Below are 14,668 nucleotides of genomic sequence, written 5' to 3' on the forward strand. Positions count from 1 at the left end.
AGCTGTGTGTGTAAACACACAGCTCCCGGTCCTGTCAGCAGGGTAAATGCTGATCTTCGGTTCATACAATGTATGAACAGAGGATCAGTGTTTCCCCTAGTGAGGCCACCCCCCCCCACAGTAAGAACACACCCAGGCATACTTAACCCCTTCCCCGCCCCCTAGTGTTAACCCCTTCACTGCCAGTGGCATTTTTATAGTAATCCAATGCATTTTTATAGCACTGATCGCTATAAAAATGCCAATGGTTCCAAAAATGTGTCAAAAGTGTCCGGAGTGTCCACCATAATGTCGCAGTACCGAAAAAAAAATCGCTGATCGACGCCATTACTAGTAAAAAAAAATATTAATAAAAATGCCATAAAAATACCCCCTATTTTGTAAACGCTATAACTTTTGCGCAAACCAATCAATAAACGCTTATTGCGATTTTTTTCCCCGAAAAATATGTAGAATATGTATCGACCTAAACTGAGGAAAAAAATCGTTTTTTTATATATTTATGGGGGGTATTTATTATAGCAAAAAGTAAAAAATATTGCATTTTTTTTAAAATTGTCGCTATTTTTGTTTATAGTGCAAAAAATAAAAACCGCAGAGGTGATCAAATACCACCAAAAGAAAGCTCTATTTGTGGGGAAAAAAGGACGCCAATTTTGTTTGGGAGCTACGTCGCACGACCACGCAATTGTCTGTTAAAGCGACGCAGTGCCGAATCGCAAAACCTGGCCTGGGCATTTAGCTGCAAAATGGTCCGGGGCTTAAGTGGTTAAAACAACCCCACTGTGCGAATACAGGTAGGCTCACTACTGATGTCGAGTTCTCACACCCAAAGGTTCAAACCAGGATGTGGTTCAGGCATGCAGGGGAGTACTGATGTGGCAAGGGACCCCATGTGTCAACGTGTTTCGTCCCACATTGTTGGGACTTCCGCAAGCCCCGTAAACGGGGTCACTTGCAGTGGGCTATGTATTTTGTTACCATACTCATATCCGTCCACTCAAAGCTACAGGTGCCTAACATATCCACACATTCGTTAATATTTAAAACTGCGCTTAGCGTCAATTAAATGTTCACAATTCAAAGTTCACAGCCGCACTCAAAAAGCATGAAAATACAAATGCTTAATACATAAATAAACTAAAAATAGTTGTGTTGTGTTAGTCATACAAATAGGTTTATCAAAAATAAATCTTTAAAAAAGTGAAACATAAAATCAAATCACAAATATTGGGTCTCCAAAAATCACCCCCCATTTAAGTGGAACCTAAGTATTCCCCATAAAGGGTGTTATACGTGTAAAAAAAAATTGCATTTGGGTCTTTAGGCCTCATATTGGTCTGGGGCTTAAGTGGTCAAAGTGTTGTTGCTAGGCAGAATAGTTAATCTTCCCTCTTCCTGCACCTAGGTGCTTAAGCTTCCTAACCTACACCGCACAGACTCCTGGGAATGTAGTGGGTGTAACTTTCCAGGAGTCTGTGCACTCCCCAGTCTCGAAGAATCATGTGACTTGGACAGTACAGGTGCTGAAACCTGATCTGACACTGCTTGTGCAGCACTGAGCATGTGCGAGATCTGCAAGGCTGAAATCCAGGAAGTCATACAGTCTGGCTTCATGATGCCCACACTTAAGGTGGCCCCAGTCAATTTCTATTTTATAAAGTGTCTAAATGCTGTAACAACCTAACAAAACGGACCTTAGTTTACAGACTAACTTTACTAGAATACATTAACCAGTTCCCGACCCCCGCATGTATATGTACGTCCACAATATGGCACGTACAGGCACATGGGCGTACACGTACGTCCTCGCCTATTAGCGGGTGGGGGGTCCGATCGGGACCCCCCCCCGCTACATGCGGAGGTCGGGTCCGCTCGGGGAGCGATCCGGGACCACGGCGCGGCTATTTGTTTATAGCCGCTCCGTCGCGATCGCTCCCCGGAGCTGAAGAACGGGGAGAGCCGTGTGTGAACACGGCTTCCCCGTCCTTCACTATGGCGGCGCATCGATCGCGTCATTCCCTTTATAGGGAAGACACGATCGATGACGTCATTCCTACAGCCACACCCCCAAACAGTTGTAAACACATACTAGGTGCACCCTAACTCCTACAGCGCCACCTGTGGTTAACTCCCAAACTGCAACTGTCATTTTCACAATAAAGAATGCAATTTAAATGCATTTTTTGCTGTGAAAATGACAATGGTCCCAAAAATGTGTCAAAATTGTCCGAAGTGTCCGCCATAATGTCGCAGTCACGAAAAAAATTGCTGATCGCCGCCATTAGTAGTAAAAAAAAAAAAATTAATAAAAATGCAATAAAACTATCCCCTATTTTGTAAACACTATAAATTTTGCGCAAACCAATCGATAAACGCTTATTGCGATTTTTTTTACTAAAAATAGGTAGAAGAATACGTATCGGCCTAAACTGAGGAAAAAAAATGTTTTAATATATGTTTTTGGGGGATATTTATTACAGCAAAAAGTAAAAAAATATTGCATTTTTTTCAAAATTGTCGCTCTATTTTTGTTTATAGCGCAAAAACTAAAAACCGCAGATGTGATCAAATACCACCAAAAGAAAGCTCTATTTGTGGGGAAAAAAGGACGCCAATTTTGTTTGGGAGCCACGTCGCACGACCGCGCAATTGTCTGTTAAAGCGACGCAGTCCCGAACTGTAAAAACACCTTGGGTCTTTAGGCTGCATATTGGTCCGGGGCTTAAGTGGTTAAGCTTGTGTATTACAGGGGTATTTATATGTAAAAAGTGAAATTGTGGCCGGAACTCCGCTTTAACACAGCACAACTATTTTGAGTTTATTTATATCCACATATTCATTACAAGTGCACTTAAGGTAGGATTATGATATAGTTAAATATTGTCTCAATGTTGTGTTGATATTTTTGCAAAAGCATACAAAATCCTGATTTCATTATTTTAATTTTTTTTTCTGTTTTAGATTTCATGATGTCAGATCCTGCGAGTGAATGTGTACCTCCTCGATATGAGACTCTAATGAGCAGCACTCCATCTGCAGTCCCATCTGCTGTCCCAGTGTCAAATGTGCCCGTGGCATCTTTCTTTCAGAACGTCAGTCCTCCGCCCCCCACGTTCTACATCCCTCCTTCAACCCAGACCTGGAGTGTCCCTACTGGGGCACCACAATGGCAGCTGTCCGCCATCATACCCCAAAATATGGAACCATCTGCACCATTTTTCCAAACATTTCTGAAGGGTAAACCAAAGGCTCTGGGAGTAAGTATTAGAGGTGACCATACAGCACACAGTTTATACAGGGAGCCCAGGAAATTACGGGAACCACATCTAAAAGTGTACCTGTCTTTTTGCAATAGACAATATGATACATGGGGAGGAGTAGAGATGGAGATACAGGTATGTAGCGTAGACCCCTAATGGGTCCTGCAGATTTGTCTCAGGATCTATCCTCAATCGGGTGCTACGCAGCCAGGCACACAGCAGCTCCCACAGTCTCACAATGCAATTACCAGGCAGTGTGTATCTTTTTAGGGTTTTATGCTGGTTGAATTTGGTTGGGGTGCAGAGTAAATCTTGGGATACTCCAAATTTATTGCGCACAGTAGCAAAGGATATGCTCTGACTTAACTAGACTCTTTAGGGTAACTCCCTTCTGGACTAGCATAAGGCGAACAAACAATTCAGGGGATTCCAAACACAGGAGCAGTTCTAAGTCAGCAACTCTGGAGCACATGTTCAAAAGGGTTTAGCAGCAACAGTCACTGGGACCTCGCACTCTGGTCTACCGTGTTTCCCCGAAAATAAGACTGGGTCTTATATTAATTCTGGCTACAAAAAACACACTAGGGCTTATTTTCAGGGGATGTCTTATTTATGTATGGTATGTACAAAAAAAGTTTCTCCCCCTGTCAGCTCTGGAGTCAGCATTGTGAAATTCTGTAATCCCAAAAATAAACCTTTGTTTAAAGACCTTATAAAATGATGTAATCAGTTCTGTAAAAAAAATAATATCATGTGTAGTGTGTCTCCTTGTGTAACATTATTGTGGAAAATACCTTACTTACAGTGCCGCTTGCCGCTCACGTGAGCCGCTGGAGCTCTTCTTCCCTTCTCCAAATACTGCAGAGGGAGGGGCCAAGATCCCCAATGACGTCAGCCCCACTCTGAGTACTGCAGTGGGTATGGGCTTAATAAAGTTTTATTAAAAAAAAACAGCTGACATCAGCCAGGAGGAGAGGAGAAGAGCTCCAGCAGGTCACGTGAGCGCCCAGCAGTGCTGTTAATAAGGTATTTTCCACAATAAAGTTACAAAAGGGAGACACACTGCACATTATATAATCTTTTTACAGAACAGATTACATGTTTTTACAAGGACTTGAACTAGGGCTTATTTTTGGGGTAGGGCTTATATTGCAGTCATCCCAGAAACTCACGCTAGGTCTTATTTTCGGGGTAGGGCTTATTTTCAGAGAAACAGGGTATACTCACAATATCCCCATGTACTTGGATGCCTTTGTCCAGTACCAGCCAGACACTACTCCTTTGAGAACTCCTGGCTAGGGATGAGCCGAACATCCCCCCCCCCTCCCAGTTCGGTTTGCAGCAGAACATGCGAACAGGCAAAAAATTTGTTCGAACACGCAAACACTGTTAAAGTCTATGGGACACAAACATGAAAAATCAAAAGTGCTCATTTTAAAGGCTTATATGTAAGTTTTGGTCAATGCAAAAAAACGTTTTAAAAACTGAAGTTTTTCGGGAGCAGTGATTTTAACCTCTTGACCACCGCCCCATGTCCAAAAGACGTCCTGTTTTTAAAGATGGATATCTCGGTAACGGCAGCAGCTGCTGCCACAACCAAGGTATCCATCTTTTCAGTGGGCAGTGGTGTACACGATAACGGTGGTCTCCGCGGCGGATTCGCCGCGAGATCGCCGTTATCGGTGGTGGGAGAGGCCCCCCCCCTCCCGCCGCTCTCCCGCGCCCTCTGCCTCTTACCGGAGCCGTCGGTAGCGGCGGAGGCGATCGGGACTGTTCGGCTGTTCACTGGGGTTGCGAGTGAGGGAAAAATGTCCTTCACCCGTCCCCATAGCTCTGCTGGGCGGAAGTGAAGTCAAAACGTCAGTCCCGCCCAGCGTCTTAAAGCAACATTTTTTTTTTGTCATTTGAAAAAATGACAGTTTCAATTTTTTTTTCTTTTTTTGCATTTAAGTCTAAATATAAGATCTGAGGTCTTTTTGACCCCAGATCTTATATTTAAGAGGACCTGTCATGCTTTTTTCTATTACAAGGGATGTTTACATTCCTTGTGATAGGAATAAAAGTGATCAATTTTTTTATTTTTTTTATTTCAGTGTAAAAAATGATTAACTAAATAAAAATAAATAAGAAAACAAAAAAAAATGTTTTTTTAAATTGCCCCGTCCCGACGAGCTCGCGCACAAAAGCGAACGCATACGCGAGTAGGGCCCGCATATGAAAACGGTGTTCAAACCACACAAGTGAGGTATCGCCGCGATTGTTAGAGCGAGAGCAATAATTCTAGCCCTAGACCTCCTCTGTAACTCAAAAAATGCAACCTGTAGAATTTTTTAAACGTCGCCTATCGAGATTTTTAAGGGTAAAAGTTTGAGGTCATGCCACGAGCGGGCGCAATTTTTAAGTGTGACATGTTGGGTATCATTTTACTTGGCATAACATTATCTTGCACAATATGTAAAAAAATTGGGCCAAATTTATTGTTGTCTTATTTTTTAATTCAAAAAGTAATTTTTTTCCAAAAAAAGTGCGCTTGTGAGACAAATACGGTGTGACAAAAAGTATTGCAATGACTGCCATTTTATTCTCTAGGGTGTTAGAAAAAAATATATATAATGTTTGGGGGTTTTAAGTAATTTTCTAGCAAAAAAAAACTGTTTTAGTCTCGTAAACACCGAATCTGAAAAACAAGCCCGGTGGTAAAGAGGTTAATGATGCTTAAAGTGAAACAATAAAAGTGAAATATTCCTTTAAATTTCGTACCTGGGGGGTGTCTATAATATGCCTGTAAAGTAGCGCATGTTTCCCATGTTTAGAACTGTCCCTGCACAAAATGTCATTACTAAAAGGAAAAAAAGTAATTTAAAACTACTCGTAGCTATTCATGAATTGTCGGGTCCCGGCAATACAGATCAAAGTTATTGAAAAAAAACGGCAGCACCCCCCCCCCCCAGTCCATTTGGGTCTGGTATGAATATTAAGAGGAACCCTGAACCAAAAAAAAAAGCGGGGGGGTCCCCCCCGAATTCCATACCAGGCCCTTCAGGTCTGGTATGGATTTTAAGGGGAACCCCGCACCAAAATAATAAAAAATGGCGTGGATTCCCCCAAAAATCCACACCAGACCATTATCCGAGCACTGCCCCCTGAACCGTACCAGGCCACATGCCCTCAACATGGGGAGGATGTCCCCATGTTGATGGGGACAAGGGCCTCATTCCTACAACCCGGGCAGAGGGCTTATCGAAATCTGGAAGCCCCCTTTTAACAAAGGGGACCCCCAGATTCCGCCCCCCATATGTGAATTGGTAACGGAGTACATTGTAAAAGTGTACAAGTGTAAAAAAAATGTAAAACCACACAGACACAGTTGGGAGAAGTCCTTTATCCCAACTCCCCACCAGCTCCCCGCCAACACTGCCACTCATCCCATTCCCCCACCAAGGAGTAAGAGAAGGAATAAAAATAGAGAATACATGGAAGGGAGAGGAAAAGAGGTGGAGGAACAAAGAAAAGGGGAGAGAAAGAATAAGAGAAAGAACAAGAAAGATGGCTAGACAGAGGGATGGGGAAAAAAAACAAGAAATTAGGATAGGTAGAGATAAAAGGGAAAGAAAGGTGAACAAAGAGAAAGAGTGGTACATCCTAAAATGTACCATAAGGGGTTTTAATACTGTACGTGTGGAAGGGAACACTTAATGTCTGTGGGTTAGGGGCACAAATTACTTGTCTTGCCTTGGGTGCTGACAACCCACACTACGGAAATAATTCTACTGTTAGGGGTCCCCACAACTTATTTTATCATGGGGTCACAGCACTAGAAGGTTGAGAGCCACTGTTCTAGAGGTACACTTGATGAAAGCAAGCATTGGCCTTGCTGTAAAAAAAAAAAAAATGTACGCACCTATCAGACAGGTGGGGGCAGAATCCACCAGGCAGAAAGGCAGGAGTTGTAAAGCCAGCAATTTGGACAAGCTGGAATTTAGATGCTGGGCATGTGGGTGGCAGAGAGTGTATTCTTTTTTTTGATGCAGCATTTAGGGTAGAGAAATTTGCCTGCTATACTCTACAGATGGTGGTGTGCTGTTGGCAGACGTGTTGCAAGGACCTGTGACACCCTTTGCTATACTATCATCCCTGTCAGTGGAGGCTGCTGAGAAGTCATGAGATATAGTGGGTGTAATGTTGCGGGGTAGGCATGAAATGTGAGGAGGAGAAGAAGAATTGTGTCCCTTTTGTGTGGCTTTCAGGTGCTCTTGCCAATGGGTGTAAGGTTACGCCGGATATTATTTGAGAGTAAGGATCTCAACTGCGGAGACTACTCAGTTTCGGACCCAGGTTTCACTCTCTTGTGTGCAGAGAGTTTGAAATCCTACCATCACAGTCTCAGTCAAGAAACATGGCGCATATTCCTTCATAGGCGCCAGTGAAAACTCAAACAAATAAGTATAAAGTCCAGGTAGAACTGATACTAGTTAAATGCAGAAGTAGCCGAGCATGCGTGGCATGTAAATAACCTTAACGGCAAAGTCCTCAAAATAAATAGGTAGTATATGTGCACACAATAACATTTGAGAAGGAGGTACTTAGATTTCCGTTTATACTTGGTGACTTAGAATGTAGAAATCATGGCAGGATCCTTATTAGAAGTACCAAACATAGAGAGACTATGGCTGCAGCAATTCCTGGTATAGTTAGCATACATAATTAGCAGGCAGGGCAGTTCACAGGATAGTAATGCATAACAACATCAGGGTACTTGCGATACTGAAGTGAATGATGCAGGCATAAGGTCAGGCTCCAAGGGTCCAGACGGGTAAGGCTGGTGAAGCAGGCAGTGGAGACTCCTGGTCCAGGTCAGGAAGCTGAAGTTCAGAGCAGGTGCGTCTGGATACCCAACCGACAGAGGCGTTGTGTCAGCCAAAATAAAGGAACACTTCCTGGTTACTGCTAGGAGCTTAAATAGGCCGCCCAGCAGCTTAACAGGAAGTCACAGGCTAATTAGAAAGAAGGAAGTAACTATAGTTGAACTTCGAGTGAGAGACTATTCAGGAAGAAGGTTTGGGAAGGAAGTAACGGATGAGAGTTAACTGGGAAAGAAGCACAATTGTATTTAGTGCAAAATTGTTCGTGAGACGTTACAATGGGTGGTGGGAGGTTAATTAGCTTGTGAAGCACATGGTACCCAAATGGCTGGTGTTTTTGCCACACTTGATCTGCTTGCGGCAAAGATTGCAAATTGCAACAGTGCGATCAGCTGCACATGTGTTAAAAAAGGCCCACACAGCTGAGCTGCGGGAAGTGGGCCGGGAGATAACAGCCCCACAATCTGATGGAATAGGGTGGCTGGTCTCTACTCTTCCATGATGGCTGCCTCTGGAGGACATCCTGCTTCATTGGGTGTTGTTTCTCCCCCTCACTTTCCTCCTCTGCTCTATCCGGCACTCAAGTCGTGTCAGTGACTTCATCATCATCACCCCCTCTATCCTCATCCTCTATCCTATCCTCATCATTACTAGAGCCAACTTGAATGCAGAAGAGAACTACTTCCCCTTTGTTCTGTCTGCTAAAGGGGAAGTCAGGTCTGACATCAGTGGATTCTGGGTGCCATCTTGGGAGAGCCTGTGTCTGATTGGACACAGAGTTCTGTTGATATTGGGGTGGATTTTGGTATCTTCCTCTGTCCTCCCCTCCTGTTAATTACTGGTTGGTTTAGTTCTACCTAAAGTCTCCCCACTTCTTCTATGTTCCCTCAGTCATTGTTAGTACTTCACACTCTTCACAGAGACAGGGCTTAGGAAAGTCATTGTCTAAGGCCCCGTACACACGACCGAACATGTCTGCTGAAACTGGTCCGCGGACCAGTTTCATCGGACATGTTCGGTCGTGTGTACGGCCTAGTGGACAAGTTTCCTGGCCTAGCGGACAGGTTTCCAGCGGACAAAAGTTTCTTAGCATGCTAAGAAACGTGTCCGCTGGAAACCAGTCCGTCTGACATGTCCGATGGTTAGTACGACTCATCGGACATGTCCGCTGGTTATGACGTATAACCAGCAGCCCGAAATCCCGCGCATGCGTCGAATTGATTCGGCGCATGCGTGGAAGCATTGGACTTCCGTGTTAGAGAACGTCGGTGTCTTCTACGTCACCGCGTTCTCTGTCCGCGGGGATTTTGGTCTGATGATGTGTACACACATCAGACCAAAAGCTCCCAGCAGACATGTCCGATGAAAAGGGTCCGCGGACCGTTTTCATTGGACATGTCTCCTCGTGTGTACAAGGCCTTACTATATGTCAAAAGATTGTAAAAGCATCCTCTGTATTACAATTAGAATTATGTACTACAAAAGAATGAGAAAATGTTATTTGAGGAGCTTGAGTTTGCCTTGAAAGAATCCACATCCGGGTTCAGTCATCAGTTGGGCAAATATATTCATTTATCTCTATCGGACCATTAGATATCAATAGCACTTAGAAGAGTATTGTTCAAAGCTGCAAACTAATTAAACCTTGTTCTTTCCCTCTTTAGATTCTGGTCATTGTGGCAGCCATCTTGGAGATTGGCCTTGGCATTGCATTGTGCTTCACCCTCTTTACTATCACGCTTCCAAGTGGCATTTCTTTTTGGGGCCCGGTGTTTGTAAGTACCATTACAATTTGCTGTTTGTGATTGTAATAACTGGATGCAGAAAAGCATCAGCCTGCAGTACCACCTATTGGCTAATCATAGATTAACTTTCACCAATGTAAAAGGGGAGGGTTTGAATCAATGGGACAGGAAATGTGGTTTAATCTTCCCCAATAAGAACAAAGACAAAAAGAAATATGATTGGATGGTCATAAGTGAAAAATTGCCATTTAAATATACACAAGTGTTTGAACAGACTAAGCCCCTGTTGTGTGATAAAGGATGATAGACAGGTGTGCCCAACCAGTGGCCCGGGACCACATGTGGCCCACGGAGCCCTCTGATGTGGCCCACGACCTCCTGCTTTGGGATGGAATACAATAGAATAGAATAGAATACTTTTATTAAAGGTACGTTTTTTACTACTGAAATCACAGTGTGTGTGTATATATGGTCATATCTGTTCTGCAGTGGTTACTAGGCTGCTTTTAAACTGATCCACGAGTACAGAGAAGTGCACATGTGGGTTACCTGCACTGAGCCATAGACTTCTATTACCTGCAAGTTTGGTGTGCTGAGAGTAGAGTGGGCTCTATAGAGCTGAGTTGGCTGCCATTCACCCACTCCACTCATTGTGACCCGCAGCCGGTTACCAAGTCGCTTAAAGCGGGAGTTCACCCATTTATTTATTTTTTTACCTTTTCCCCTTAGATTCCTGCTCGTTTTGTCTAGGGGAATCGGCTATTTGTTTTAAAATATGAGCAGTACTTACCCGTTTTCGAGATGCATCTTCTCCGTCGCTTCCGGGTATGGGTCTTCGGGAGCGGGCGTTCCCTCTTGATTGACAGTCTTCCGAGAGGCTTCCGACGGTCGCATCCATCGCGTCACTCGTAGCCGAAAGAAGCCGAACGTTGGTGCGGCTCTATACTGCGCCTGCGCACCGACGTTCGGCTTCTTTCGGAAAATCGTGACGCGATGGATGCGACCGTCGGAAGCCTCTCGGAAGACTGTCAATCAAAAAGGAACGCCCAGTCCCGCAGCCCATACCCGGGAGCGGCGGAGAAGATGCATCTCGTAAACGGGTAAGTACAGGTCATATTTTAAAACAACTAGCCGATTCCCCTAGACAAAACGAGCATTCAAGGGGAAAATGTGTTCTCTATGGGTGAACCTCCGCTTTAAGTGGCCCTTGCTCTTCAAAAGGTTGGGCACCCCTGGGCTAAGGCATCTAAAGCCTCGTACACACGATCAGTCCATCCGATGAGAACAGTCTGAAGGACTGTTGTCATAGGTTAACCGATGAAGCTGACTGATGGTCCGCCACGCCTACTCAGTTAAATAACCGATCGTGTCAGAACGCGGTGACGTAAAACACAACGCCGTGCTGAAAAAATGAAGTTCAACGCTTCCAAGCATGCATCGACTTGATTCTGAGCATGCGTGGATTTTTAACCGATGGCCGTGCCTACTAACGATCGGTTAGGTATCCATCGGTTAATTTTAAAGCAAGTTGGCTTTTTTTTAACCTATGGTTAAATAACCTATGGGGCCCACACACGATCAGTTTTGACCAATGAAAACGGTCCATCAGACCGCTGTCCTCTGGTTAACCTATCATGTGTACAAGGCCTTACATGGAGTGGTAGCTTTTGTCACTTACAGTTGCATATCAGTGTGTTTCAGGACGGAGTATTAGAACACATGTCAGATCCAACGTGTTATATAATGCCAAATAGTATCAAAGTGATCTTCATAGTCAACTATATTGCAAATGTGCATGTCTGAATTAGATATTAAGCTAGTAGACAGAAGATAGTGACTCTGGTTTAAAATTAGGCACTAGACATGAAGGCTATGTACCATAATGGACTGCAAGATTTTTATTGTACATATAAAGTAACAGACAATAAATCGCCATTACAATGATATAATATAATTTTCTGGGGAGACAAGTCCCTAGGTAAAGGAAGATGAGGAAAGCCTACATTGTATATAAACATAAGAGCACTTCATCTAAGGTAGTAAACATGAATGATCACCAAGAGAATCATACAAAACTAAAGGCGAGAATTAGGCTACAAAGTTAAAGCGGAGTTCCACCCACAATTTCACTTTTTAAATATAAATACCCCTGTAATACACAAGCTTAATGTAGTCTAGTAAAGTTAGTCTGTAAACTAAGGTCCGTTTTGTTAGGTTGTTAGAGCATTTAGTTAGTTTATAATCTAGATATAGACCGTGGCCATCTTAAGTGTGGGCATCATGAAGCCAGACTGTATGACTTCCTGGATTTCAGCCTTGCAGATCTCGCACATGCTCAGTGCTGCACAAGCGATGTAATAGGTTTCAGTCAGGTTTCCATAGCAACGGGAGTGTCAGAGGAAGTTGCCGCCCCTTATCTATGCAAATAGGCTATTTGCAAGGACTACTGGGATACATGATGCCTATCCCAGAAACCCTTGCGAATAGCCTTGTGACTTAATAGCCTAGGCTAATAAGGAGCAGGAAGTAATGAAGGACTACAAAATAAAGGTATTTACAAGCAACAAAATAAATAAAAATTGTCCATTCTGAACACTATGAGATTAGGGCATGCAGCACAGACAAACATAAAAAAATGGGTGGAACTCCACTTTAATAACCAGTTTAAAAAGCTTCAGTGATACCCCTTCCAGCACTCTCACTTCCATCAGCCAGCTTTTTGACAGCTCCCCCCACCGGCTTATCTGGATCTGCTGCAGGCCATGGCAAACGGATGCTCTATTCATGGATCTTGTAGCCTTCATTCTGGGACCCCCTCTTATGTGTAAGTGCCAAGTACTATCAGTTTTTATTGCTATATTTAAATTTACTGGTCCTTCGCACTGGTGTTCTATCTTCTGTTAGGCCCCGTACACATGACCGAACATGTCCACTGAAACTGGTCCGCGGACCAGTTTCAGCGGACATGTTCGGTCGTGTGTACGACCGATCGGACAATTGTCCGGCGGATCGGACAGGTTTCCAGCGGACAAATGTTTCTTAGCATGCTAAGAAACATGTCCGCTGGAAGCCTGTCTGTCGGACATGTTCGGTCGTCTGTACAGACTCACCGGACATGTCCGCTCGGCCGAAAGCCCTCGCATTCGTCAAAGTGATTCGACGCATGCGTGGAAGCATTGACCTTCCAGGGCCGCGCAAAGATTACGTGGCGACGGCGCGGCTACGTCATCGCGTATCGTGTCCGCGCGGTGTGTACGAGGCCTCAGGTGCATTAATGTAACAAGCTAAACAAAATGTCACAGTATTTTTTCTAAGAGATTAATTCCTGTATCATCTGCTCCATCTAGTGGTCAAATGCAGCATAGTTTTCTCTTTGAGGTATTTCAGAAAACTAAACTGCATTTTGGCCACTAGATGGAGCTGACAGTACAGAAATGTCTCTATTTAAATACAAAGGCCCGGATTCACATACCTTGGCGCATAGTTATGCCGGCGTAGCGTATCGAATATACGCTACGCCGGCGTAGCGGCGAGCACAGTATTCACAAAGCACTTGCCCCCAAGTCTACGCTGGGTTCCCTTGGCGTAACTCGTCGTAAGTGGCAGTGGGCGTGAGCCGGCCCATGGATGTATGCCAGTGCGCATGCTCAGAATCACGTCAGATCGAACGCCTAAGATACGTCGAATCCCTGCCTACGACGTGAACGTAACCTACGCCCAGCCCTATTCACGTACTACGTAAACGACGTAAATAATGACAGCTGTGTTCCCTGGTGCAGCCATTTGCGTTGATGCTGCTGACTTACACCTGCTTTATAAGACATAACTTTACGCCGGACGTACGACTTACTTAAACCGCGTATAATAATGCGCCGGGCGCAAGTACGTTCGTAAATCGGCGTATCTCACTCATTTGCATATTTGAATCGTAAATCAATGGGAGCGCCCCTTGCGGCCAGCGTAAATATGCGCCCGCGATACGGCGGCGTAGGAAACTTACGTCGGTCGGAAGAAGCCTATTTTCAGGCGTATCTAGTTCTGTGGGCACGGCGCACAGATACGACGGCGCATAGTTACACTTACGCGGCGTATCTCGAGATACGTCGGCGTAAGTGCTACGTGAATCTGGGCCAATGACATTTTGTTCAGTTTGCACAAATGCTTCTGACATTTGTGTGATGAATGTTTTAGAATGTGCAGATTTTATATCTATTTTTTTTATTTTACAGTACATCATTGCTGGATCTCTGACACTTGGCGCTCAGAAAAAACCCAATATCTGCTTGGTGAGTTTTTTTTCCTTTTCATTTTCTAAGTAGCTGCAAAGTAACTTTGCTATCATTATACAGTATAGCTGGTAGTGTTGGACCGAACACCCCCTGGTTCAGTTTGCACCAGAACTCCTGAACATGGAAAAAGTTCGGACCCGAACGGCGAACCCTCTTAAAGTCTATGGGACCCGAACTTGAAAAATCAAAAGTCCCCATTTTGAAGGATTATATGCAAGTTATTGATACCCATAAAAAGGGTATGGGGGCCCGGGTACTGCCCTGGGGGACATGTATCAATGCAAAAATGTTTTTGAAAAAATATCATTTTTAAAGGCGCAGCGATTTTAATGATGCATAAAGTGAAACAATAAAAATAAAAAATTCCTTTAACCACTTAAGACCCGAACCAAAATGCAGGTAAAGGACCAGGCCCCTTTTTGCGATTCGGCACTGCGTCGCTTTAACTGACAATTGCGCGGTCGTGCGACGTAGCTCCCAAACAAAATTGGTGTCCCTTTTTTCCCACA

The 14,668-nt window shown here is 44.1% G+C and overlaps 1 protein-coding gene across 3 annotated transcripts in view; it reads left to right on the forward strand.

Moving 5' to 3' along the window:
• The window catches only part of LOC120909331 (membrane-spanning 4-domains subfamily A member 4A-like), a 60,889-nt gene that overhangs the window by 24,696 nt on the left and 21,525 nt on the right, over positions 1-14,668 (forward strand). For all 3 annotated transcript variants that reach the window (XM_040321084.1, XM_040321083.1, XM_040321085.1), the window contains 3 exons: positions 2,965-3,260; positions 9,790-9,900; positions 14,100-14,156. In XM_040321084.1, the coding sequence (XP_040177018.1) occupies positions 2,970-3,260; positions 9,790-9,900; positions 14,100-14,156 (459 nt within the window). In that variant the 5' untranslated portion in view covers positions 2,965-2,969. The remainder of the gene's footprint in view (positions 1-2,964; positions 3,261-9,789; positions 9,901-14,099; positions 14,157-14,668) is intronic.

Source organism: Rana temporaria, chromosome 8 (assembly GCF_905171775.1).
Source record: "Rana temporaria chromosome 8, aRanTem1.1, whole genome shotgun sequence".
Lineage (NCBI taxonomy): Eukaryota > Metazoa > Chordata > Amphibia > Anura > Ranidae > Rana > Rana temporaria.